This window comes from Antennarius striatus, chromosome 6 (assembly GCF_040054535.1).
Source record: "Antennarius striatus isolate MH-2024 chromosome 6, ASM4005453v1, whole genome shotgun sequence".
In the NCBI taxonomy this organism is placed as follows: domain Eukaryota; kingdom Metazoa; phylum Chordata; class Actinopteri; order Lophiiformes; family Antennariidae; genus Antennarius; species Antennarius striatus.
The window spans coordinates 23,369,687-23,395,571 of record NC_090781.1 but is presented as its reverse complement, the minus strand read 5'-3'; the positions used below and the strand labels follow the sequence as shown (position 1 = coordinate 23,395,571).

The 25,885-nt window shown below is 39.6% G+C and overlaps 1 protein-coding gene across 2 annotated transcripts; it reads right to left on the bottom strand.

Annotated features, from left to right (window-relative positions):
- Positions 1-1,669: 1,669 nt before the first annotated feature.
- fam168a (family with sequence similarity 168 member A) lies at positions 1,670-25,662 on the bottom strand. 2 transcript variants are annotated; one of them, XM_068318026.1, is made up of 8 exons: positions 25,526-25,662; positions 13,869-13,976; positions 13,069-13,160; positions 11,365-11,445; positions 7,940-8,085; positions 7,313-7,499; positions 6,891-7,017; positions 1,670-6,733 (listed from the first exon to the last, which is right to left on the bottom strand). In XM_068318026.1, exons 2-7 carry the CDS (start codon positions 13,928-13,930, stop codon positions 6,905-6,907), a joined length of 681 nt encoding a protein of 226 aa, XP_068174127.1. In that variant the 5' UTR covers positions 13,931-13,976; positions 25,526-25,662; the 3' UTR covers positions 1,670-6,733; positions 6,891-6,904. The 2 variants fall into 2 exon arrangements, with proteins under 2 accessions (XP_068174127.1, XP_068174128.1); XM_068318027.1 differs by lacking the exon at positions 13,869-13,976 and having other exon boundaries at positions 25,526-25,658.
- Between the last annotated feature and the right edge of the window lie 223 nt (positions 25,663-25,885).

Here is a 25,885-nt window from a genome sequence, read left to right as displayed (position 1 = left end):
TCATGCTGCATAAACATTCCAAACAAATCTGCACATTTTATAATCACATGAGTGCATTATATTAATCAGAGTGCAGCAGTTGTCATGCTGTGCTGCAAAATAAGCAACTCATTCACATCAGCGAATATGAACTGGTTGTTTTGTCTCATCAGATTTGTCAGTATTGATACTTCCTACTTATAATTTGAAAGAAACCGGATTCTATCTGATAAAATGCAGCAGATTTTAAGAAATCACAGTTAATCTGTTAGAAACATACTTTTAAAAATCTGTTTAGCCTTTGCCGTTCATGGAAAGTATGTCCTTCTGGATATTAAATGTAAAGAGAACTGATAAAAGACAAAAGTGCTGAGTGCAGCATACAGACAGACCATAGTACAACTAAAAGGTATAAATAATTCTGCCCTGGGAAGAAAATTATCAACAAACCAAGGGTCAAGTTACTGAAATGATTAACAGCACAGGAGCAGCAAGATGTGTTCTTCTGAATGAACTCATCTGTCATGTTGAAACTGGGACATGTGCAGACGAGGAAGTGGAGTTGAACAAGCTTAATCTGCACATTTCGTAAGGTCTGCGGAGAATGTGGGCCTCCACCCATTTTTACATCAGCTCTGCAGCGAAAAGGTCACCCACTAAAAACTCAAGTCAACACAGAGATCACTTAAAACAGGACCTCTGCTTAAGAACACCTTGGATGAGATTTGGCCCTTTTAAATTTTACATGACTCAAAATTTAAGAGGGAAAAAAAATCTCTTATTTTTAGCAGAAGTCATGTGCAACCAAATATAATGGAGTCCTTCTGAAAGACTTGTGTAATTTTTTTTACATTAGTTTTGTCAAACCCTGTCTATGCAGCTCCTCCACACAAATTTGGTTATTTTGTATTTTTCCAGTAAGTTTAAGGACTAAAAGGACAGTCTCCCTCCCTTTGATTTTCTGAAGAAGCTGTTAAAATGCTGAACAGGATGTGCGTCACACAACAGTGATGCTACTATCGTATGACGATCTCCACGATATGGTGACTGGAGTATTTTCAAATTGTTCCTTCCAACACAGCCTCTTCTGCACATTTAGAGACTCCACTTTGTTCCCATGGCAACCATTGCCAGTGAGCAGAGGTCCAATCATCTTACTCTCAGTGCAGTAGTTACACAAACTTCCCAATTTCCTACATGGAAAATATTTGAAATGTCCAAAAACATTCAGACTAAAACTGTATACCGGTGTCACCTCAGCTCATAAATCAGGATTAAAATGAGTTTGTGTGTCTGGTGTGTGTGTGTGTGTGTGTGTTCAATAGGCAGTGGGAGAGCTGTGGTTGGTGTTGCACAACCAGCAAAATATTTGGAAATGTAATTAAAGTGAAAGAGCATTTGCTGACTGTTCACTTACTTCAGCAACTAAAGGAGTTCCATTCATTCTAGTAAAAGTCATTCTTTAAATGACACAAATGATGAGTCACTAAAGGACAAATCAGCTGTAAAATTAATTTTAGACCATTAAGTCATTGATTTTCAGCTATGACCCGAAAGAATACAGCAATTCTATTTTTCCTTGGGTTTTGAGGGTTTTACGTTACATTTTTAAACATTTGAGTTTCTTTTTTTTTTTTAATACTAGGGTCAACATGTTTCCACTCTGTTCAGTGTGATTTTTGTTGTCATCAAACAGATAAATTGACTCATGTCTGAACTCAATTGTTTTACTGGCAGCTAACATTCCCTCTCATCCTCTGACTCGTGTGTCAGACTTCCACATTTCACTTCAGTGAGTCTCCTTCCTTCCCGTAACGTTTACAAAACCGATGAGAATTTCTCTTCTACGTTTGGGCATTTGAATAAAAGATCATCCCTGACTTAAAAAGTCAGGGAGGACCTTAAAATTCACGACCGTCGTACGTTGATCTACACATTACAATGAATAAAATAATGAAATAATGGCTTCAAGAAAGATCCCACAAGACAAGTTTCCTTTTATAGGAAAATTTTAATAGTTATTCAATGTTCTACATTTTACAGTAAATATACAATTACAAACTTGGCTTAGTTATAGTACTAAGATCACTAACTGATCTTGAAGAAAAAAAACCCCTCAACAACGAAAAAAAAAGTTTAAAAAAAAAAAACAAAAACAAAAAAAAATTGAAAACAGATTTACACTTCATATCACAAGCCTGACGCTGGTCACTCTGGACCAAATATCTAACATACAATTCACTTCTCGCAACGCTGAACAGACGTTGGGCTTCTGTTTCAAACACAACCTTACGGTAACAGATATACCATAGCATGTGCAAACTGGGTACCAAACTAAAACGTCCAAAGATGGGGTTATTCTTAATACCCGATCCGGTTTTGGGGGGATACAAGTATGCTTTTTTTTCTGGAAGACAAGGAATTTCCACTTTTTGCATTACATTTAGTGTCAAATGAAACTAAAATACCTGACAAATTTGAAATTAAAAAGCTGCAGCGGAACATCAAAGACATTTAAGAGCCTACTATTCAGTGTGATAGTAGTGTTTTAGTATATACTCGTGAGAGAAATAAGACTTCGCAAGGAAAATAAAAAAAGACGATGCAAGAAGAGAAGTGTAATGAATGATTCTGCAGGAATAACTGGAAAGGGTAATTATTTCAGTTGCCACCATTCAGTATTTGGAAATATCACCAAGACCTGAAGGACGGACAACTAAAATATGGCAAAACAATCAAGCTTAAGACAACTTTGCATTTCCCCACAAACACATCAGTGTTTAACTGTCCTTTTTCATTTAAGTGCAAATTGAAATAAAGGAGAAATGAGGAATGGAGGGGGATGAGGAAGCAGTTTCATCATCTTGTTTGAAGAAACCCAGTGAAGATGTTCCAAATGAGACTCCACCTTGAAAACAGACTTTAAAAAGTTTAAGAGCACTGGACCTCAGCCCAGGAGAGAAGCGCATTCTTACGAGAGATACACCAAATTTTCATTTGGAATCAGGGGTTTCGTGCCAAAAAATTGGATTTCTGAAATGTGAAAGACAATAACCGTCAAGTAACTTAGCGCTAAAAACGTGACAGCTACTGGTGAACTTTACTGGAAATTTCAATTGAATCGGCTCCAAGCTAACTTTGAAGATGTCACGTCCACAGAGTGGAGACATCTAGTGGCCACTTAAGGAACACCAAAAATATAATACGGACAACATACTCCGGTTTAATGTGACTGCAACGTTAGGACAACGTTGATGGGTGGAGACTGGTAACACTGAAAGCAAATTAAGGCCAAAAAGAGGGTTAAAAGAGCAAAAACAGATTTTTTGCATCCTTCGGATAAACCTAAAAAGTTTGAATGGTTGCAGGGATGCAAAATGGCTTCAAATGCAAAGAGAAAACGGGGCCAACACAGAGGATACGGCGCTAAAGATAAAGGAGAAATGGGTGATGCGCATTAATAACAATGCGAGAAATAGAATAGCATTAGGAAAACACAGAATCACAGGAAGCAAGACGTAACACAGACTAAGAATACACCAGAAAAAAACGAACATACTGAACAATGGTTGGGGCAAATATGGCACAGAAAGAAGGCATGGCGGCTGAGGGTTTAAAAAGACGTCACTCGGTTCATCTTCGCACCCATGAAACCGAAATGAACAGCAAAGCATCATGGTTACCCCTTTTTTTCAGTCAACCGATAAAAATGCTATCCAAAACAGATCTGCTGTTGAATCCTTCCTCAAGGTCCGTCAATCCAGGAAATTATACAAAGTTGAAAAATTGGCATTGGCAATTTTCCACTAGACCTTGTCTTAACTTTTCCCCTCAGAGACTGATATGGAGGACAGAGATGAGGAAGTAAAACAAAAAAACAAAAGAAAAAAAACAAAACTATTAAAACACAAACAGTAGCTGCCACACTGATGCAACCATGCTTAGCTAGAAATACATTACTGTACCACTTGCTGTATAAATATACTGCATTTTTTTAAAAAACAGATCCAATGCTATTGTGAAATACACCTGAATATTATGCATACCCATAATGCTTAATTGACCAGAGGGAAATAATTAAAAAAAAAAAAAAACCAACAACAACATAAGATTTAACTGAGGAATAATGACGGAGTAGTGGTTGTTTAAATAAATCCTAACTCGTTACATTACTGCTGTCGCAAGAAAATCCAAGTTCTTCTTCTAGGTTTTACCTGCTTAATTTCAAATATACAAGAACATTTTATAATCCTCGCGTCAAGAACATCCACTTGATATCTCCAGAAATACAAGTGTCACTTTAAAAAATAATGGTCGAATATTGAGTTTTCCTCCGACAGCAGCAGCGTGATGTCATATTTTCTTGAGTTTGAGCCTATTAGCGTATAAACATCTGGACTAAGAATACCTTGACCTTATTGTTTTATTCTTAATTACAATATAAATTGCTTTTTCTTCCCTCCTGCACTACAAATCCTAGGTACCTGCTACTTAACATTAAAGTCAAGTTTGTTTGTTTTTTGTCTTGTATTGTGCAACAGTTCCTCACAAACGTATTCAAAACCCAAATTCTTGATATGTTCTATACTTCTTAGCAGTAACTGTATTATTTATTTTATGGTCGCTGCATACGGAGCCTGTAATCCACATTTAAAGGATTACGACAATAAGCAAAAGAAAAAAAATCAATTCAAAATGCTGATAAAATAGTTACTGTACGTTAATAGTTGGAGGCATTTCCTCTTATTTTATTGCATTATAAAACCACTTCATCAATATACCTGCACATTAAATGCTTTGTTACATCAATCTGTATTCTACAAATCACAAAGTTATGATTTCAATCTCCATTTCATTTTAAATCCTAAAAAATACCACAGGCCTCGGGTTAAATATCAAACGCCACCACCACAGACTGTGTTTGTAGCGTTTGATAAAGATGGAGCACGAACGCCTTCACTGTGTACGTACACTTTATGCCTTGTGAAGCATAAAGCTGATAGAAAATGGCTATGTGGTCCATGTCTCATCGGCTTCAATATTATCCTCAGCGATCAATAATGGTCCTAAAATGAGAGTTTAAGATGGACCTATTAAAAATGGAGAACATCCTTTAATTCAGATTTTTTTTTACATCTTTGGGGAAAAGAAAGCAAAGTTTTCCATAAAAACTACTGAAAATCTAAAAACTGTCTTAGTGGCCAAGGAATGTCTGATCTGAACTTTTTTATTTGTCAATATTCTTTCTGGCAAGAAATTCTTATCTTTTTTACATGACTTCCAATTCTAATTGGAAAACCAACACAATCTTAAAATAGTCTACCAAAAATTCTGAGAATAAAATCATCCTTAAGACATGGACCAGGTGTGGACTCTGCCTTCGGTTCGAACTCAATCTCTCGCTGAATGTGGTGCACAACCATGCATGTTCTTGGTTTGGTCACTTCAGCACTAATGGCACCATGGAATGGACCCGTGGACTGAATCACTACCAGTCGGCCAATAAGTACATTTATTAGACTGGTCCATCTTTGAACGACACGCACAAGTTTGGGATTCTATCTATGGAGCGTTTGGTTGAAGTCTGGAAGAAGGAAGGAGGAGGAGACGGTAGCGTCGCTTGGAGAAAATCAATGCGCGTTACAAGCGGTGCACAAATTGTGTTCTCTTGCAGGTGAAACGCAGACGTCTTGTGCATTGAAATAAACAGTCACCGTCTCGTCCCGCTCTCCTCTTTTTGAATCCCTTAAACTCCTTCTCTGCCGTGCACACACCCAGAAACCCTACAGGACTGCAGTTATTGTACGGCCACTAAGTGAGCATATGTTCTGTGATACACCACAGGAGCCCCTGTGTGCGTGCGTGTGTGTGTGTACATGTGTTTGGCGATTATATGCTAATTATAAATATCTGTACAATTTCTAAATGGACCGACCTACACTAAAGTTAAGATTTCGAGTGTCACAACATACCAGTCTGCATAGCATGTAGCATTCAGAGGGGAATGTCTTCTAACTCTGGACTAGCTACTACATGACGAGGTGGACACAGCAGGAAGGGGAATGACCAGTAAGTATTTCGCTCATAACCACATCACACTCACGCCAACATGGAACGGGACATATGATGGCCTGACTACTGCCGGACAGACCGCGATGTGCTGGAAGACGACTGAGATTAAAACCAAGTGGATAAAACTCAAACAAAAAAAGAACAAAAAAAAAAAAAAAGTTAACTGTTAAAAAAGAAACAAAAAAAAAACAAAAATGTTAAAACCCTGTGCTGATATTTTGTTGTTAGAAAATTTGGCAGCGTAAGTCAATAAGTCTTTGTTGCAACTGACGGTCATGAGGAATAAGTGCCTAATAACTCTCCAGCCACCTGAGCAGCAGTAGGAAGGAACACACACACACACACACACACACACACACACACACACACACACACACGACACCTGTGATTGGTCAAGAGTCCTTCTGGAGTTCCAATGATGGACGCAGCAAAAGAATGTGAGATAAAATAAAAAAAATAAAATAAAAAAATAAGGTAATGACTGGTTGGCAAATGAACAGTAAAAACAAAAAAAAAGCAGCTTTTTGAAATAAAAAGTTAGAGAATTTCGAATAGTAATAATAGTAAAGTGGCTGTTGCACTTTAGTTTTTTTTGTTCTTGCAGACAGGTGCCGAGTTCCTGTGGTTACCAGTGGGAGCCCGTGTAAGATTGAGAAGTTGCATACGATGATGGACTCCAGATCTGGTGGGGGAGAAGAGCAGAAGTTCACATTAGTAACAGACTCTACTTCTGTAGGGGGGGGGGGCTGCGACAGTCTGTCCAAGAGTGAAAGAGGAGGAGGAGGAGGAGGAGATGAGGCTATGGGAAGCAGGTGGAGGCGTGTGTGACAGACACTCACATGACGGGTGGGCTCTACCAGTGGGGCGGTACGTAGCTGTACCCAGGCGTCCCCTGGGGCCTGTAGGTTGGCACAGTTACTGGGTGTCCTCCAATCTGGGCGTGCTGGGGCGTTGTCAGCAGGGTCCCTGCAGCATAACAGCATTAATGTCTCATGAAACCATCTACTGAACACCCAGACAGGCTTGATGTGTCCTCTTCTGCTGGTATATGTTCCTGTTTTTTGTTTTTTGTAGCAAATGAGAACTTCTCCAGCTCTCAAGTTAACAAAAAGAATCAACACAACAAACACACAACAAGATCGGAAAGACACGTCTGCACAAGGCTTCCAGACTCCTCACTGTAAGTCAGGGATCAGACTAAAGTCAAGACAGAGGCGCTAAATCCACAATGACTGTTTGAAAAAACACACTTCTGTCCCACCTGCACTCATGGCCATGGTTGTCCCAGCTACCATCCCCATAGCAGCCATGCCGTTGTTGCGGGGGGCGGGCACGGGGACGGGGGCAGGGTAGAGGGCTGTGGAGGGGATGCTGTTTGGCTGCACCACGGTGGTGTGATGGATGACATGTGGCTGAGCCGCGTACACCGGCTGGGTATAGTAGGCTCCCTGAAGGAACGGACACACGGAGAGGGTTCAACTTAATGCAGTCTATACCGGAAAAATCTTCAGAATTACAGAAGATTAGACAAAACTCAGCCGAAAACACGACTTTCATTTCATTTGCTTTTTTCTCTTCACAACTTTGCCCCCAAAATGATCAATAAAAGCACCATTTCAGCTCAGAATAACACAGCGGCTCTTATTGATTTTCAACTGGATCTCAGACTAAAAAAGTGCTTTTTAATCAGTTATCTCTCTATCTTCTAAATCAGCGGGGGCTTCTGAGGATATGAAAGAACATTTTAAAATGTAATTCTGCTTATGATTTTATAAGAAAATAGATAATTATATCAATTTGTATAAAACACATTAGTTTTGAAAAACAGCACAAATTACACATTTATTGACTGCCGTTTAATATCTGAACTGTCATTCAGTTTCCTCACCTGTGCGTATAAGTTTTGCTGAGGGTAGGCACTGCGGATGGGGTACATTGCTGTTGGGTAGGGGGTAGGGGTGGGTGTGTAGGGAGGTGGTGCTCCATTTGACTGAGTGGGGGGCACTTTGTATGGGGTGCCTGCTGAAGTGTATCCTGAAAACAGCGGGAAGAAAAATGAAAATAAGAGAAAGGAAGGAAGACTTCAATACTTTAGCACGATCTGCTTCATTCACTGATGAGTTTTTTTATTTCTTCAACCTGCACAAATTCATAATTCAAAAATAGCATTTCGTTGTCCCAAAGCAATTGAGCCTTTTTAGCCCCCCCTTCTACGAACCACAGCTACGACGAAGAGAGGTATTTTATCTGTAGTTGCTGAACGCTTCGATGCCACCGTGAGTGTAGAGATGCTGCAATGCTCTGAGCTCTGCAGAGGAAGTGGTTATTCTCAGTCAACACCCCCACTGACAAGCGAGAAGATAGGTGATCTATTGTTACTAAAAATATTTGAAGGCAAGACTGCGACAAAAAACCCCAAACCAAAACATCCAATTTTTCTGATTCAGGGTTTCAGTATAGGAAAAAAAATCTCAATATGTTTGCTGCATGTTTTAGGAGTCAGTCTTCTCAGACATGACGGGACCAAAAGGTTAGAGGACGAGTCATCATTTTTAATTTACAGTATTTAATAAAGAGAAATCCCTCTTTGATCATCTCATTCCACCTTTATTTTAAAGTTCAACCAGCCTTTCTCCATCTGACTCCATTACAAATTAAATATCTTTAACTGCAGACTTTCCCTTGAGCAGAGAAAGTAGACGTTATCTTGGACTTTTGTTCCCCAACTTTTATTGATATATTACAGAACTATTAATCAAGAAAAGAAAAGAAAAACAGCAGATAAATCAACAGTAAAACTACTCATTCATCACAGTCCCACTCAGAGGCTTGTTATATTATTTGCATTTCCAAAACAATCCACCAGATGGGGAAGTGACACTGCCTTTAAATGGTTCTTAAAAACAGTGTAGTGAAGTATCTGTGGCTTAAAACTTCAGTTGTACCATGGATAATATATCTTTTATGTGCTTTTTACTGCTAAAGAAAGCAGCTGTGAAGTGAATATATAACATATTTCTGATTTTATAGACAACTTAAACAAAAATAAAACAATAAAACAAACTCCGTGACAAAGAAACAAAATACTTTGATTGAAGCAATGTCACCATATTGTTGACAATATATAATAAAAATGTGAAACGCTTAAGATCTATTGCAGGAGAGTGAAGGCATCTTTACACAATACTAATGCTTGCTTTTAACTGGTCCTCCTGTGTGGTGCAGTGCCACTGAGCGGCCACTAGGAGGAGCCTGAAGGTCAAACATGCTACTAGCTAGGTGCTGCTGTGGAGGCTTATGAAAGCGCTCCTCTTGCACAAGGACAAGGGAACAAAGAGATGCTGGAGCTTCTGTGTGTGTCTAAAACTGCGCGTGTCAATGTGCATGCTTTCGCACACATTCTTTGCTCTCACACTGGATGCCGGCATTAGAGGACAATAGCGTGTGACAATTACACAAAAGCCCTGCTGATAGAAAACAGTTGGTCTACTCGAAAGGGTTTGGAGGAAATAATGACATTGACCAAGATGCGTTTCCAATCAAACCACAGCTGGCTGAGGTTGATATTTTGTCTAGGAAACAAATCTAATTTGGCCACGCAGCACGGCAGAACGAAGACAAAGATCTCTGCAGTTAAATAAGAAAAAAAAAAAAAAAAGGAAATCTGCCCATTTAAAAAACAGCCTCATTAATTACGTTTAAGTCTCCTGCTGGAATAGAGCAGGACGAAGCTGCGCCAAAGCATACCTAATATTTTGTTAGACTTCTAAAAAGATGAAAACCAAACTGGGGGAGGGGATGAGAGGAGAGGGGCTTCAAAAGCAGCACAAATGAATTCTATAAACCCATTCTGCCACACCGAGATACATCACATTCAGAGTAGGGGACAATTAAAGGAGCTATCTGTTTGTGAGCCTTAAAAACTCTGGTTTGCTTTGGTTTTGTAATTAAACTTTTTTTTATTCTTTATCAGGTATTCTAAAAAACAATTATTCTTCATAAATAAAAGTTGATTGACTTGATTGATTTTGAGATATTCCCACAAAATACATCAATTTTCTTAAAATGACTCTTGATTACTAGTTTACCATCCAGTCCTTCTGCCTGGTTTTTGTTTTTAGTGCATCTTAAAATGACATTGTATGGTTTCATTTCACTGATTTGTTTTGTTTCCCCCTTTTATGGCAACTTGGATTGACTTTTAATTTTTCTTTGTCACATGTATCAGAGTCTGACATTGTATCAGTTCCTTGGGTTTATTTCTTTATACATTATTTGTACCAAAAAATTAATAATCCACAAAATGGATCCATTTAGATATTTAATATTTCCAGTTAGAAATCTAGAAAATACTATTTACTATTTTAAATGTTAAAGTTTGATAAATTTGCCCATAATACATTTATATAAAGCAAATGACTGGAGAGTCAAAGATCTGTATACTGGCTGTTGGTTAGTGTGTCGTTATATTTGTGAAAAATCTCCAAATAACAGCATTCACATTGGAAGACAATGAGCTTAATTCAGATCTTAATAGACTATCTGGGTTTCTGGGGTGACCAGTCATCATCAGACTGAACTACATCCATCCACACGTATCTGAAAGCACTGAAACCACCGTTACTCCCATCTGCTACAGGGACCAGACGCTGGGCCCCAGCAGAGCACCTATCTGCTGCTGTAGGGCCGTTAATGGCTGGCTTCCCATCCCTTCATCACCAATGCCCTTCAGACAGGGATCACCACTTTACTGCCTTCATGTCATTATGGCCTCTCCGGAGCTCTGAACAGCGTTATTGCTGAAAATATACTGCAGTGAAACACGTTGGATTACAACTGTACTACATGATCAACTTAGAATCCCAACAAAATGTAAAACAGAAACAACTTGGTCTTTAATTAAAGAATATGTTACATAAGCAAAGACTGCCTGACTTGTGTAGAATTTATTCAGCACATTAAGTATTATCCCAGTCTTAACAGACACACTGATTTTCATTTCCCACTGAGACATTTCTCACCCACTTCTCAAAGTGTGAACGGAGTGATGACAATGATTGGGCATAAGCAAGATATTTTTGAAAATTGTTCTGGTGGCACATTTCTGGCTTATCGACGGAGCAACAGAACCAGGAACAGACGGCGGCTCTATGACCTAATCCTTCACCTCTGAACTGAATTATTGAGTTCGTCTCACTTGGGTTTCAAACAATAATATTGGCTCTGCCTGCATATACTTTCACTATGTGACAGTTCTAAATCTGAACAAAGCGGTCGACCATCGGGTGGGTTTGCGTCTGTGCCGGGTCTCACCTGGTGGATACCCAGGACTGCCTGTTTGATAGAGGTTGGGTGTATAGGTGGGGGCCGTGGCAGGATACCCTCCTGGATAGCCTGCAGACATGAGAGAACATATCAGACGCCACAGTTCACCAAACAGTCGCAGATACACAAGCATTCTGTGCACAGATGGCGCTCATTAAAAAAAAAATGTCTGCACTAATAACACGCTCGGCTAAATGTGGCTTACATACAGACGAGACACACCTGCCAATATGGTGTGGGAGGAGATAAATTCAGACACATTAACAATTCGAGCAGACGTGTGGGGGGGGGTGCAGTAGTGCATGCCGCACACACACACACACATTGTGTGTACATCATCAAATGTACATCAAATAAACACGGTACATTCTGGGGAGAAAAAAAAAAACACTCCTCCTGATTAGTTATGAGTTTGACGGAGCAGCACAAAGAGGGAGGTGGGGGGAGGAAAGAAGGGGACAGGGGCAGGTAGAGGGAGGATGTGCCGTCGTTCTTAAAGCCCGCCTGCAGCTTTGCACCTTCATCCAGCCAGAGCTGCTGTCTGGAGCCGAGGAACGCCACGCTCTGTGCACAATCTTCTAGACCTGAAGATGCGACAGCCGAGTCTTAAACAGCCAAACGCCAAATGAATTTACAGTGCCTGGGAACTTGTTTTATTCATCATCTGCCCCAATAAAACTCACATTAAATGCTCCAACAGCACACGAGATGCAAAGGCATCCCCATAAACATGTCCAGCACTACAGTAAGCAAGAGGGGCAAAATACGATTACTGCTTCTTTTAGGCATAAAAAAAAGGCAGCACCAATAATAGTCCTTGTTTTTAAAAAAGAAGATCCTACATATAATCCATGCTTGCATGCCAAATCATCCTTTGTATTTTAATTTATATTCTTGAGAAAACTTTGCTCGGTTTTAACATTTAACGTGTCTGAACCTGACCCCTGGTACGTCTGTTCGGGACAGCGTTTAACCCAAACTCATTAACGAACTCATCACGTGTAATGCTGCCTGCCAACATGAAAAAACAATCCACTGGGTAACAGTGTGCTGCTGTCTTTAGTTCTACTGTATGTAACCTTGGTTGGCCTCGGATCCATCAGTGCACAGATACAGAGTTAGTATCGGGCTTCAAAGTTAGTTTATAAATCTACTGAACATAAAAAAAATGTTCAAAGCTATAACACTGAAGAAAATGAGAGCAGCTTAAGGACAGACAGACACAAATGAAAACTGTAGATGTAGATCTTTCAGTCGTGGTCCAGGTCCAGGTCACCTGCTGCTCAGCGTGTCCTCACCTCCTCTTTAGGTCAACCTTTGGTTACAATTACCTCAAACCTTCCTGCAACAACTCATCTCTATTCAAAGTACACATAAGTCTGATGTCTGCTGCAAAACAAGTAATCTATTATTTCTTCTGCACTGCTGTGGGAACCACACGGGGGGGGGGGGGACACAGCTCTAGGGCATTATATATTTTCCAATAACCATAAGATCTTTTGGACACTATTTCTATGAAACACACCACTGCTTCATTTGCTGTTTGTTAGGCTTAAAGTATTAATGCTTTGTTGAGGCATTTCTCTCTGAAACATTTTAAAACATGTATTTAAAAACTATTGAGCTTTTTTCCCATTTAAAAAAAAAAGGTGTCCAGACTGAATTTCAGTGGGCTGTGTGTGTTCATCTCACCTGTAAAGGCCATGTTCTTGGGGTTTCCATACGGGGTTCCTGGCTGAACGGGGCTGTAGACTGGATTCATGGCTGAAGATAACCTGTTCTTGCTGCGATAGAGAAATAGAGAGCGTGGCAGAAAAGGGTGATAAGAGAAGACAGAAGGAAAACGGAAGGGAGAGAAATGTGAGCTATACAAATTGGAAATAAAAGCGTTACGACTATTAATAATACATACACACTCGTCGCTCGCATTAATCCCAAACTCGGGTTCTTAAAGGTGACGCGGTTAAAGCATTTTGCCAGCATGCAAAAGAAAATAAAAAATAAAAATTTCAAATAGATAAAAACCAGTGAATCCTCCTCGAAAAGGCTCAACACCGTTTGTATTGAAGAACAGACTGCGGGAATAAAACAAGGCACGAGTGCTGACAAGAAAGCACAAGGACACATGGATCCACAGAAAATGATTGGCTTTCCTGTGTGGCGTTAACACCTAGCCAAACGTTTCTTTTCACTGCTGCATCCAGAAGGGTGAGGTGAGCTCTACCGGCCTGGTTTACAGGACAGGACTGAATGGAAGAGCGGCCACTGAAAATATAAAAAGGCACTGGAAATGGTGGAGGGGGGGGCGAAGGAATTTATAAAATCATCTTTGAGGCATCTTTCTCTACCGACCTCACAATATTTACTGAAAGGCCTCAAGCGCTTTATTATTCAGCTTACCTGGTCATACCATGTGTGCAAGTATGACTGTGTGTGTGTGTGTGTGTGTGTGTGTGTGTGTGAGTGTGAGTGTGTGCATGCGTGTCCCGTACCTCTTGTGCGTGTCTGGTTGATACATGAAACTGAATTTGTCTGTGGGATGCCCGCTCGCCATTCTTGCTGTATGCAAATGAGGAGGGAGTGGTAGTGGATATGCAAATCTGAAATTAAAACAGCGAGAGGTCATGATTACAACGAAAACAGCGAAAGCAAAAAATAAAAATAAATAAACAGAAAAAAAAAAACAAAACAAGCACCAGTGCAACAGCAAATGGTTAGTGACAGCAGCAGAGGGTGAGGGATAGTGATTCAGAGGGTGTGTTCGAGTGTCGCGTCTTCAGCCACCGAATAATGCATTAACTGTGATACATAAAGAGTGCATGGATAAAACAATTGGTAAATATAGTGAAGAATGACCTGTGGTGGCTTCTGTTTTATTAACTACATCCATTTACCCAGTGTTTTTATTTAAAGAAGTCTTCTGAGCAGCGCTAACGGATAAAAGAGCCTGGAGGCATGTTGTGTTTTACTCCTGTAAGCAGAACCTATAAGATGTGTGCATGTGCAACACAAAGTGAAGTGTGTGTGTGTGTTTTATATATACACATTTAATACAAGCAAGCAGCAAATCAAACATTAATACAACCAAATCAAAAACCACTGCACACCCAGTGAGCAGCAAGGTGACGGCCAGCGAAAAGGAACAGCGAAACAGAACACAGTAGGTAGAGGCAGGATTTAGAACCGGGTTGCGAATCGGCACGATCCAGAGCAGATGTGGGCCAGAACCGCAAAAAAAAAAAAAAGCCTCGCACAAACAGAACAGAGCAGCTGAGGGGTAAACAAAGATGGGGCAGGTGTGCCGCGAGCTGCATGCTATGCCATTTGCGTTTTTGTGTATCTTCTGTTGTTGGCAGCCATCAGGCCGGTTCTGGCTGGTTTTTATGTCTGGCTTTATTGTGTGTCATGCAGGGAGACTCCGTGAAATATACTGTGGCAAGCTCTCTATATGCGGCACATCACCCTCCAATTCACCATGTCCGGCCTGTCAAAACTCATTTGTCCAATTCTGCTTCCTGTAAATATCGATATGTGTGTTCCATCAGAGCACAAAAAAAGACATTTCCAGCTTGGATTCATCCGGGACACTGCTTCATGGTCAGTTGACAAATCCTTTGGAAACTCATAGATTCATGGTCATAATTCCAGGGACTACACCGTACCCTTATTGATGCCAAGCGGCTCCAAGTGACACTTCAGATTAGTCTTGGGGGGGTTATATCTCACCGCTCTATCTAGGAACGCAGACGGCAAAAACCTCCAAAGACACATTACGACTGAATGAGAGCACAAACACATGGCCGCCGTTTCTTTATGGCTGTTTGAAAAGCGTGGGTTCTTTGAAACAAACACACACACACACACGTGTGCCAACTCAAAAAATGAACAAAAAACCTGAACCTGTTTATGTGTGTGTGTCTCATAATTCACATGTTCATGTTTCATAACAAAAAAATATCCCCAGGGAAATTGATTTACTTGGGCTGAACATGGTGTACCCTTTCCTCATTAATCTTCTCCATCACCTGTGTTTTCATTCCTGTTTGAGTGCTCTGCCTCCCATCTTTCATTCCATTCTGTCGCCTCTTTTCATCTCTTTTTTTATTTATTGATTTGTGTGCCACATTTAATTAGTGTTCCTAAACTTTGCGAAAATCTTTTTTGAAACAATTTTTGCTGCATAAAAAGAAGACCATAAAAAAATCGCATCTTGGGGGGGAAGGGCGGGGGGGGCTTGATCATGAATATCCTTCACCAAATCTCCATTGTCAATCCAGTAAGAGATATTTTCAATCACTCATTCTTATAATCATTCAGGAAATGACATCAGCGGCCCATAAGTTATTTTAACATTACATTTGTCTTTGTAGCACATTTAAACATTTCTACAAGGGTGAATGTCACAAAAATCAGCCATGTAGGTTTTCGTTTGAAATCAAATTATCATTTTTAATACAGCAGTTATTAGGAAAGCTCAGTAGTAGTAACCACGTAAATATATAAGAAAAACTTCCTGTGTGCTTCTAATCCTTCCAAACCCAACAACTATGCTTTTATACCTTTGACAGACTATTGGACAGATGTGTGTTCATCCACTGAAATGTGAGTAAATGTGAGTGGAGGTGTTGGCAAAAAGGTGACGCAAGAGAATGAGTGAGAACAGCAAAGGTAACGCGGCTTGTCTCTCGAATGTGTGATAAACAGATGAAAGAGATGCATTTGTTAAGGTGTGTCCAACCACAAGGAGACACTTTACGCTCTAATCATTAAAAAAACAACAAAAGAAGACAAAACAGCCTACTGTTCACTCCTCAAGATAAAGTAAATACCAGAAAATTACATCACACTGATAGAAAATGTCACCACTTCATCCAGATTGGAAACAGACAGATGGTTTTAAAGCAGAGTTTACCTTTTAATGACTCTTCATGTTGATGAAGGTCAGCTTTTCACAGCCCCATTAATAGAAACACACCTGACTTGGGCGATGTCGACTGTCTGTCTTAACAATCACTCAAAAGGTTGCTGCTCCTGCAGGGCAGCGTTGATGAAACTGCACATAGAAGCGTTTTTACTCATCTACTGACAGCCATTACGCCCATCACCGAGATGAGAGTCAAACCAGAGGCTGCGTCAACACCGCGGACGCCCCCCCTCCTCCAACCACCACCCTAACCAAGGAACTGGGTTTCAGTTCTTATTCTTACAACTGGTTTCTTTATATCAAGTATCATTTATCAGAAAGGATGACTCCCCACACACTGCAATCAAATAACAATTAGTTTTCCATTCTAACAGTGGATTAGTCTATTATCAAATGATCAATAGCTGCAGACCAAATGACGGGAAAATCATTTTCTCTGTCTCAACCCATCAAGCAATTCAAACTCAAAAGAGGTTGTTTAATTTCGGATGTGGTGGTGGGGGGGTGGAACCAGCAAATACTGAAGAGGATAAATAACAATACAGATATATGCTTTTGTAACTTCAGACATTTAACACTCCATCAGTGGGACTGAAATCAGGTTAAAAATCAAAAAACTATAATCTATAACCCTATTAAAGAGACGGTTGATTAACATGGATGCTAACCAGGAGTGACTGTGTGTGTGTGTGTGTGTGACTATATTTTAATGTTTCATGTGACGGGTCCGTCTAGTACGCTCACTCCTGTATGTTTAATTTGTGCACGTTAATCTGAATACGTGCATGCTTCAAAACAATAACGTCGGTTCCACTCCTTAAAAGGGAGATTCCTGCAGCCTAGAGGTGGGGGAGGTAGGGGGGGGAGCAGAAGAGGTAATGATGAGGGAGGAGGGAAGCATTTTGAAATAAACCTCTCACACACTCTCTCTCACATACGCACAAACACAAAGAGCTACCGTTCCTGAAGAATATGTACAATACAACACAACCCCCACACCGACTCGGTCCTCCCACATAATACCGCACCAGGCATCTTCTCTTTAAGCAACAAATCAAAACGAGTGGGCGCCATCACACTTCAGCACAGGAGAGAAAAGAACAGATTTTCTTTTTTTTTATCCTTAGGAAGGCAGAGTTGTGCATTGGCCATAGAAGACTGGACAAACAAAAAAAAACTAATGTCGTGTGTCAGTATTGGAAGATCTCTTAATTCTATTAAAAATAACATTTTTGAAGGTGATTTGAAATTATCAATAAAAGTTCAGTTGATATTTTGTTAATTGTTGATTTTATCCAATTTATCACAGGATGAGTCTAATGACTTCACAATTGGAACCAACATCCATAATTAAGCGCAGAAATTTATCTTTTGACAATATTTCAAAAAAGAAAAAAAAACTACAATCAGAGTAACCCCACACATACAAACACACACACCTTCAGAACAATCAGATCTGCCCCGTAGCACCGCGCTCCTACAGCCCGGGGCTATTTTAGATCTAGGACAGCGCTGCATTCTTCAGGACATCATCTTCTCTTTTCTCGGCGCTGGCTTCCGCCTCTTCTGTTTAATCTATCAGCCCCACGACCAACGGGCCTGCATCCAGAGATTACGTGACAATAATGTGGCAGCCAGCCCAAAATGGAAATGTACTTAATGTTAAAAGCTCCTATATAGGGATAGAAATTCCTACTTGCACCATCAATTTGGAGATTTCCAGACCCAACTGGCAAATCGTCAACAGAAGACATACGGTTCTTTGACTCCGACAAGCTAGCGTGGATCACAAGCGCACTTTAAATAACTGCTTCGATTTGAATAATCAGAAAACCCAACATTAACCAGTACCCAGATTTACAGCATTAATCATTGAACTACTTTCTCTGGAGATGATAAAGAGAAAGACATGTCAATAAAGTCCTTAAAAAGTTTATTCGCTTTTAATAAGTCCTCACAGTAAAAAATGTATATATACAAGTAGTAAAGCAATTAAATGCCTTAAATATAGATATCGGGGATGGGTAATTTCATTTAGGTATCACTCATTTGAGGATAATTGAGATCACTGATCAATCCATCTATAAACACTCCAGGAACAACAATTACAAAACAAAAACTGAAGAATAATTGTAATTTGAAGTGCAAATTAACTCTGACAAACAACTGAAATACAAGCTTTCATCGACAGCAGAGCAGACAGCAATATAGACCAAAATCACTGGGGCAAAAAGAATAAAAATGCAATACAACAATTTTAAAATCACATCCCTCATGCTAACTTACTTTTGAAAAGCAGAGCAAGGTTTTCTTGAGCAGCCAAACGGGAAATGGAGTTGTCAAGACACACGAGCAGAGCCAGCAAACTAGTTTGTAATTTACAGAGTCAAAGTCTGTAGTTATTCCTGCTGTCAAATGGCACTGAACAAAAAAACATGTTCACCCTGCATCGTCCCAAAGTAACACATTTCTGATTCTCTCAAACTGAGTTTTCAACCTTTGTCTCAGAATCAGTAACGCAGTGTTGCATGCATTCACTTCAAGAATGAGATAAACGTTTGATATGAAGTGGGTCTTGTCACGCTGTCCTGGGAAAAAGAGCACACGTCTGACTCACATGTGAGCAAAAATTAATTTAAAATTTTTTTCTGATTTGGGCCGCTTCATGCCTGCAGGGTGAACGCAGAATCCTAGGATTGTTTTTCGAAATTTCCAAGTTTAGGTTCAGAGAGAGAAAAAAAACCTCTTGATAATCATCCGTTAAATCATCAAACCAACCACCAACTGGTACAAGCCTAATTGATAGCAGACCTGGTCAAAACCATAATGGAATAACACTCCGTATACATAAAACCCAATAACAGTATGGATGACGACTGGAGAGAAATGTTTACCAGGAGATATCAACCAGGGCTGAAAACAAGCTGATATTTGAAGCGATCCATCTGACTTCCTTCGTTGTCCATTGAGTTACAAAAGAGCACTTTCCATCACGGGCTTGAGAAATATTAAAAAACAGCAGATAGTAGAGACATTTATAAGAGAAGACTTGGGTGTTACCAACTGGGTGGAGGATTTGCATGAAATTCCATCTTTATACTGTGCAGTGTGAGCGCAAGCCGGAACAGATTAGTTACAGCAATTACCAAGTTATTATTCATTCAGTCTTGTTTTACTTCAACCTTTTTTTAGTGAAGCACTTGGCAACTTTGCTAAGAAGCTCTTTTGTTATTTGGTAACTCTTACAAAATAAATCCTGAAATACTCAGAATCCCCCACCAGAGATAAATTTCATTGAAGAAAGACACTGAGAAGTTCTATACATATATCTAGTCTGTTAATTGTTACTTGTGTTAATTGTACATGCACAAGGAACCTGCCTTTGTGAGTGGGAAGTGTTTGTACACAAATACTGTGAAACACTCACTGGAGACAAATAACATTTACAGAAGGAGCCAAAATTCAATTTGCAACCATTGAGATGAAATAAACGATAAAAGTTCTAAAATAGAAAAAGGCCTCACCTGTGTACTTAGTTTTATGTGTAGAAAGGTTTGTTGGAGTCTACCGAGTTATGTTCCAATGTCAAATTGTGATGAACGGAAACAACTTCTATACCCCCCCACCCTTCAATTCTGCTGGGGGATCATTTGCTATGGAGAAAGTAAAACTTTACTTCTGGACAGAAGTTTTCTGGCCCAGTCGGGGCCAGAAGGGACTCTAGTGGGCCATTGATAGCACACTAAGACAGGGACGACCAATAAATTACAATTTGTATGATGAAAATTCATTAACTTTATGCTGGCTTGTCTTATTTAGGCTGCTTTGAATGTATTTAATGTAGATATTTGAACATTGGACGTCTTTTTTTTACCAGCATCAATCTCACCAATCCCTAATCCTATTTTTTAAAAATGTTTTATTGTTTAACTCAGCTGTTGGTGCCTCTTCATTAATCACATCATTCTTGTGTTCCCCCATCATGCTCACCCCTCCTTTGTCCCTTTCTTTATCTACCATTGAGTAATTAAGAAAAAAGTGTGAATATATTTTCCTTCATAAGGATAAATGGCACAAAGCATTCATTTTTTGAGCCTTTGCCAACATCACCTCAAAATTAATGTAGAAACCCGGAAGGGTAATTTAAGAATTTTTTTTTTCTTTCAATATTTAAAAAAAATGTTTCCCACAATTAAGAGTGAACTTAATATTATCCATGCTTGTCACCTCCACAAGACTATAAAAGCTCTATAATTACAGATTAAACATCCTGTCTGTCGTGTCTGAACAGAGGTCAAGGGCTTCCTCAATTTTGCCTATATTCAAATATTTTAACAACATGACTACCGGGAGTCACTTGTGGATACACAGCATGTTCCAGTACCTTTATGTATTTCTGGCTACATGGTGCACAAGTGCATGGATCAAATTCACAGGAAGTCCAAATTATTGACTTGCTTGAGAACAACTGTACTGGTTTTATTGATTACTTCCAAACGTGTCATTGATCCAATTAAGATAAGATTTGAGTTTACTGAGAGTTCCTCAATGGATCAGCCAATAACTGTTTCAACATCTGGGTTTTCTATAATTTGATCAAAAAATCAGTCAGATAAACAAGAGAACATATTGTTTACATAGTTTTTTTTACATACAGAATTGTCTGGTATTATAAACCAATACCAGAAAATTCAGAATGAACAGACATTCCCACAAAAATGGGAATTGTTTTTTTTTACAATACACGCAGCCATTTTTGACAGAAATTGGCTGATATTTAGCTATGCATTTGTTTATACATATGGTCTTTTATCCCCAGGTCCCTAGTCAGTAATAAAAAAAAAGAAATTGAATTCCAAAATATAAGCATCATTGGGTTCTTGTTCCCACTCAGACATTTAAAGGGACACACACACACACACACACACACACACACACACACAAGTCTGTCTTGCAGTTAAAGCAATGGGAAAACCATCAATAGCTCCAGACCTTTGACAGCAGACAGGTATTACTGCCTGCCATGAAGGTGGGAAATGGCAGAAAGGAAAGAAAAGAACATGGGGCCGCAGTTCAAACTGCAGCCAACAATAAAGTCTTTGCACAAAGTCATCGTTATTAATAAGCAGGGGGGAGTCTTTAAATACCCCCGATCACTGGGGTGATCTTATTGCTTTTGCGGCTAAGGATATTTCCAGCTTTCTACATATACAGAATCAGCCTGGGCCTTGTCTCTTTAGTTTATCAGAGCTAGCCACAGTGTTTGTTATCAGCCATGCAAATTTCCTAAGACAATAGCATAACAGGCTTGTCTGGATGTTTGCAGTTTGCCCCTCTGTGCAAATAATCAATATTTATGCCGTTGTTGCTGTAATTAATTCTGCACACTGCTACTGGACGACAGAACAGAACAATATTATTGATCAAGATTGCAGGTATCGCTAATGAAACAGCAGCCTGCAGCGTGTATGTGTGTTACAACATATGTACACAGCTTCAGACCTCATTACATCTTCGCCCCCAGGCACTACTTCAACCTTTTATCCGAGGCTTTTATTATACCTACTGCGCGCACACACACACATACACACGAACAGTCACTCTTAAAATAAATAAATCATGAACTCATTCGAATTCACAAACCAATTCACTACTCTAACTCCATAAAGCGATTATGGACCACCAGAGTAGCACAGCGTAAGAAAGAACACAATGCGTCTCGACATGACCACGAAAATGTCGTGTATCATTTTGCTCATATGGTAACACTAAATTGAATGAGGTAAGTTGGTAAGATATCAAATCATTCATCAAAAATTAATAAGATTTACTGGATCTTAATGAGGACATCAGACACTTCATTTTCATTAACAACAGTTGCCTCAATCTTTCACATGCAGCTGAGCCCTGAACAGGACAAATGCCCGTTGGAAACATCCACCAACAGCTACAAGCACAGCTAAATTTGCAGAACATGTGAATGTTGGCTGGACGAGCAGAGTGAAATTGCAATCATGTAATTTTTTTCAAGTTTTATACAGACAAAAACCATGAATAAACAAATATGAAAAACTCTACTAAAAAGTGAACTTCCAATAGCAAAAAAAAAAAAAAGAACATTTACAAACACCCATTTAACAAACCCAACAACCCATCATTTTCATATTTTATGTTTTTGTAAATTTAATCTCTTGGATGCTCTAAAAAATTTTCCCTCTACTATTTCCTTTTTTCTGATATTTTACAAACTAAACAGTTCAACTATAATATGGCGAGTTCTTTGTTAGCCACTGAGCTTTCCAGCTACTTAGAATAATACAACTGTTTTTATTTACTTGCGTCTAAACAAATACTGGTTGTAAAGTTTGATGGACTGTGGGGTGGTCACTAGCAAGGCCAAGCCTGGAAGCAGCCATCTGCAAGCATTTTGTTCTCGGATCTCTGACGAGAAACTCATTAAGAGGCTGAAATCACATGGGAATAAAGTCTAGTCAGTTATAGAACCATGGACTGTCGTAACATTAAATGACTCCAGTCTTCTATAGTCTGACAGTTTTATGACTGAATTGTACAGCCCACCATTCACCATCAACCCAAGACGACGCATAATGAACACCGAAATCCCTGCTGCCGCCGTCCTCCTCCAGCCCTCCTCTAGCCTTGCAGACAGGGGTCACTTTAGAACTTAGAGGATGAAATAGAACACAGATATTTCAAACTCTGACAGATATCTGGCTCAAGTCAGCATAACCTTTTCTTCTTCCCCCAAGTAATTCTAGTTATTGTCCAATGCCACCCGCATACTGTCATTTGTCAGTGGATAGCTCAAGGATGGCTGTTACCCTCAGATCTTAAAAATCTTTCTCTGCTTCTAGAGTTCACTAAGGTTTTAAAACACTGTGCAAAGCCTTTCTAACATGTACCATTTTCATCGGGCTGGCACTTGTGACTCTTCCAGCATCGCCCCTGGCCGTAACCATGTTTTCTGCTGTTGTCACAACATAAAAAGAGCTTCTACCAATGCCAAATATCTGTAGTGTATTCTCAGATGCACCTACTAAAGCTTAGAAAATAAATGAGCCCTGAAAACATTTCAGACAGTGGACAAATGTCTGTAGAGGAAAAAACTCATCAATCATCTGTGCAGTTATATTGATGAGAGATACTGGACTGTTAGTTGAAATATCTGTGGAGAAAGCAAAATATGAAATATTGCAGAAGCTGTTGCTGATGTAGTGATTGCAGGGATATTTAGAAATCAAACTTCCACAACACAAAGTTTAACAGACTTTGCAGCATCACAGTGAACAAGTTAATGTTGTCATAAATTAGTATCAAATGTAGTGATAGAGTAATTCAAGAGTACAACTACAAAGACAGTATTAGACTGGTACCTGATACTGGTATAGGGGCATTGCTACTTTTTTATTATAGGTGGAAACTCCAAAAAACTTAATTTTAGCATAACTTGTATAAAAAGCAAAAAATGGTCTTCCAAGGTCCTCAATATTTCTCATTCTAATATTGATCAATTTTTTGTTTTTTATACATGGCACACTAAGCATAGAATGTGTGCCATCTCAAATCAATAAATGTATACATTAACTAAAAAACAATGGCTGAATACAATACCTTTGATAGGATTGACCCAGAAAAATGCCTTCATACTTGACCCAACTAAACTCACCAAGTATTACAGTAATTAACTTAACATTCTTCAACTGTTCTAGTTTTCCTGATAATATAGCCAATGATGCACTTCACTGGAGTCCTGTACTACTGGAGTTTTAGCCTTAACCGGTTTGACTGCACATCCAATGGATTGACTAACATACACAGGCAGCAGGCTTCTTCCAGTGACCGTGAAAATAACATTTAAGAATTGTGGACAGTTTGCATCCACTGTGTTGTTCTAAAGCGGGCCAAGAGTCGTACCTCAAAATCCTTTTAGACAGATGTTTCTTGAATTAAATGAGATTAGCAGTCCATGATTAAAGCACTTAATCCATCCCAAAAGAGAAATGACCGTGAAGAACATTCACTTCACTGCTAAAACTAGATTTAACAAAAATAGGCGCTTACTATTTTGTGTGCGGTAAATCTGTCACTTTGAATCATCTGTGGGGTGCTACATTTTTTTATTCAAATTAATCAATGAGTGCTGTGATAGCCTACATGGCTGTTGGCACTCTACTGGCACTGACTAGCAACACTGGACAATTTTCAATATGTCTGGGGGGATTTACTGCATTTCAGTGACAGCTGAATGTCAAACAAAAATTGCAAGTAAAAAAAACGTGCATCAAAACATGGGTTTGCAAATCTATCAAAATTAAAAATACTGATTAGTTGCTGCTCTAACACATTAGATTACAGTATACCAAGACAATCCTGCATTTTGAATTTGGAGGTAGTAGTTGTTCTGAGTGAATCAAGCTCAAATTAACTTCAAAAGAGGCAGTAGAGAATTGTGTTAACAAGTTACTTCCACTCCAAAATACAACTATTTGTTTCATAATGTTGGGAGTACACAAGTCTGTATGAACCAAAAACAGAAGTTAATGTACTTGAATCTATCAGAGTACTGCCTGCACTAGCGGTGCGCTGCATTCCTGAGATAGCAACCAACGTCAAAACAGCAATGGTTGGACAAAAATGGTCACAATCAAACAAGCTTAAGACACCATTTTGAAAATCCTCCGATATTTAGATCACAACTACGAGATGCCATCTTGCCAATTATCACCGGATCAACAACCGCTAGAATGTCCAACCATTCCGAAGCACACCACGCAGGAATCTACGCGGCTCACACAATACTAACGTTAGCTTAGCTTGGGTGCTAACCCGAAAAGAATACTGCTAACCCGCCGTAGCATCCTTGTATCGCACGGGACACGCTGCTGAAATGGCTAATTAGCGCGCTAGCTGGACAAAGCTAACTCACAATGACAAAAACACTCGCAAATAAGTGATTCTAGCGGAGCAAAACTGGTTTTTTTCTTCCACACTTGAGTTCAAACCGTTACTAATACAAACTACTTTCAGTTCCATATTCCGCTTATTCAGCTAGAGCGTTTAGCTTAGCCAGCTAGTTCCTCCCTGTAGCCGCCAAACGAGGACAATTGACGGGATAAAGAGGGTAAAAAACACCGAAATAGACCGACTAGCAAATCCACACACGGGCACCCCTGACCTCTACAACACACAGCGGACAACACTTACCAAAGTCTCTCGGTCAAACGAAAAAAGATTCCCCGTGTGTGTCCGTGCTTTCTCTCGTGTAATCTGCTCTGCTTTTGGTCGGTGCGGACTGGCTCTGCTACAGCAACGGTTTGTCGGGCCAGTGGCGCAGGGAAGACAGCTTTCACCCGAAGAGACGGCCACCGTGTGGGGGATGGGGATGCACCGCCGGGAGGGAGAGAGGAAGGGAGGGATGCAGGGATGCAAGGAGAGGAGGGGGAACCGATGATATTTATAGGCTTTTATACTCCCCGAAATGATTAAAATAACATGTAATATCTAAATAGATATCGAAAGAGAGACAGAGAACGAGAGACAGAATGACTTAGTTAGATTGTTGGG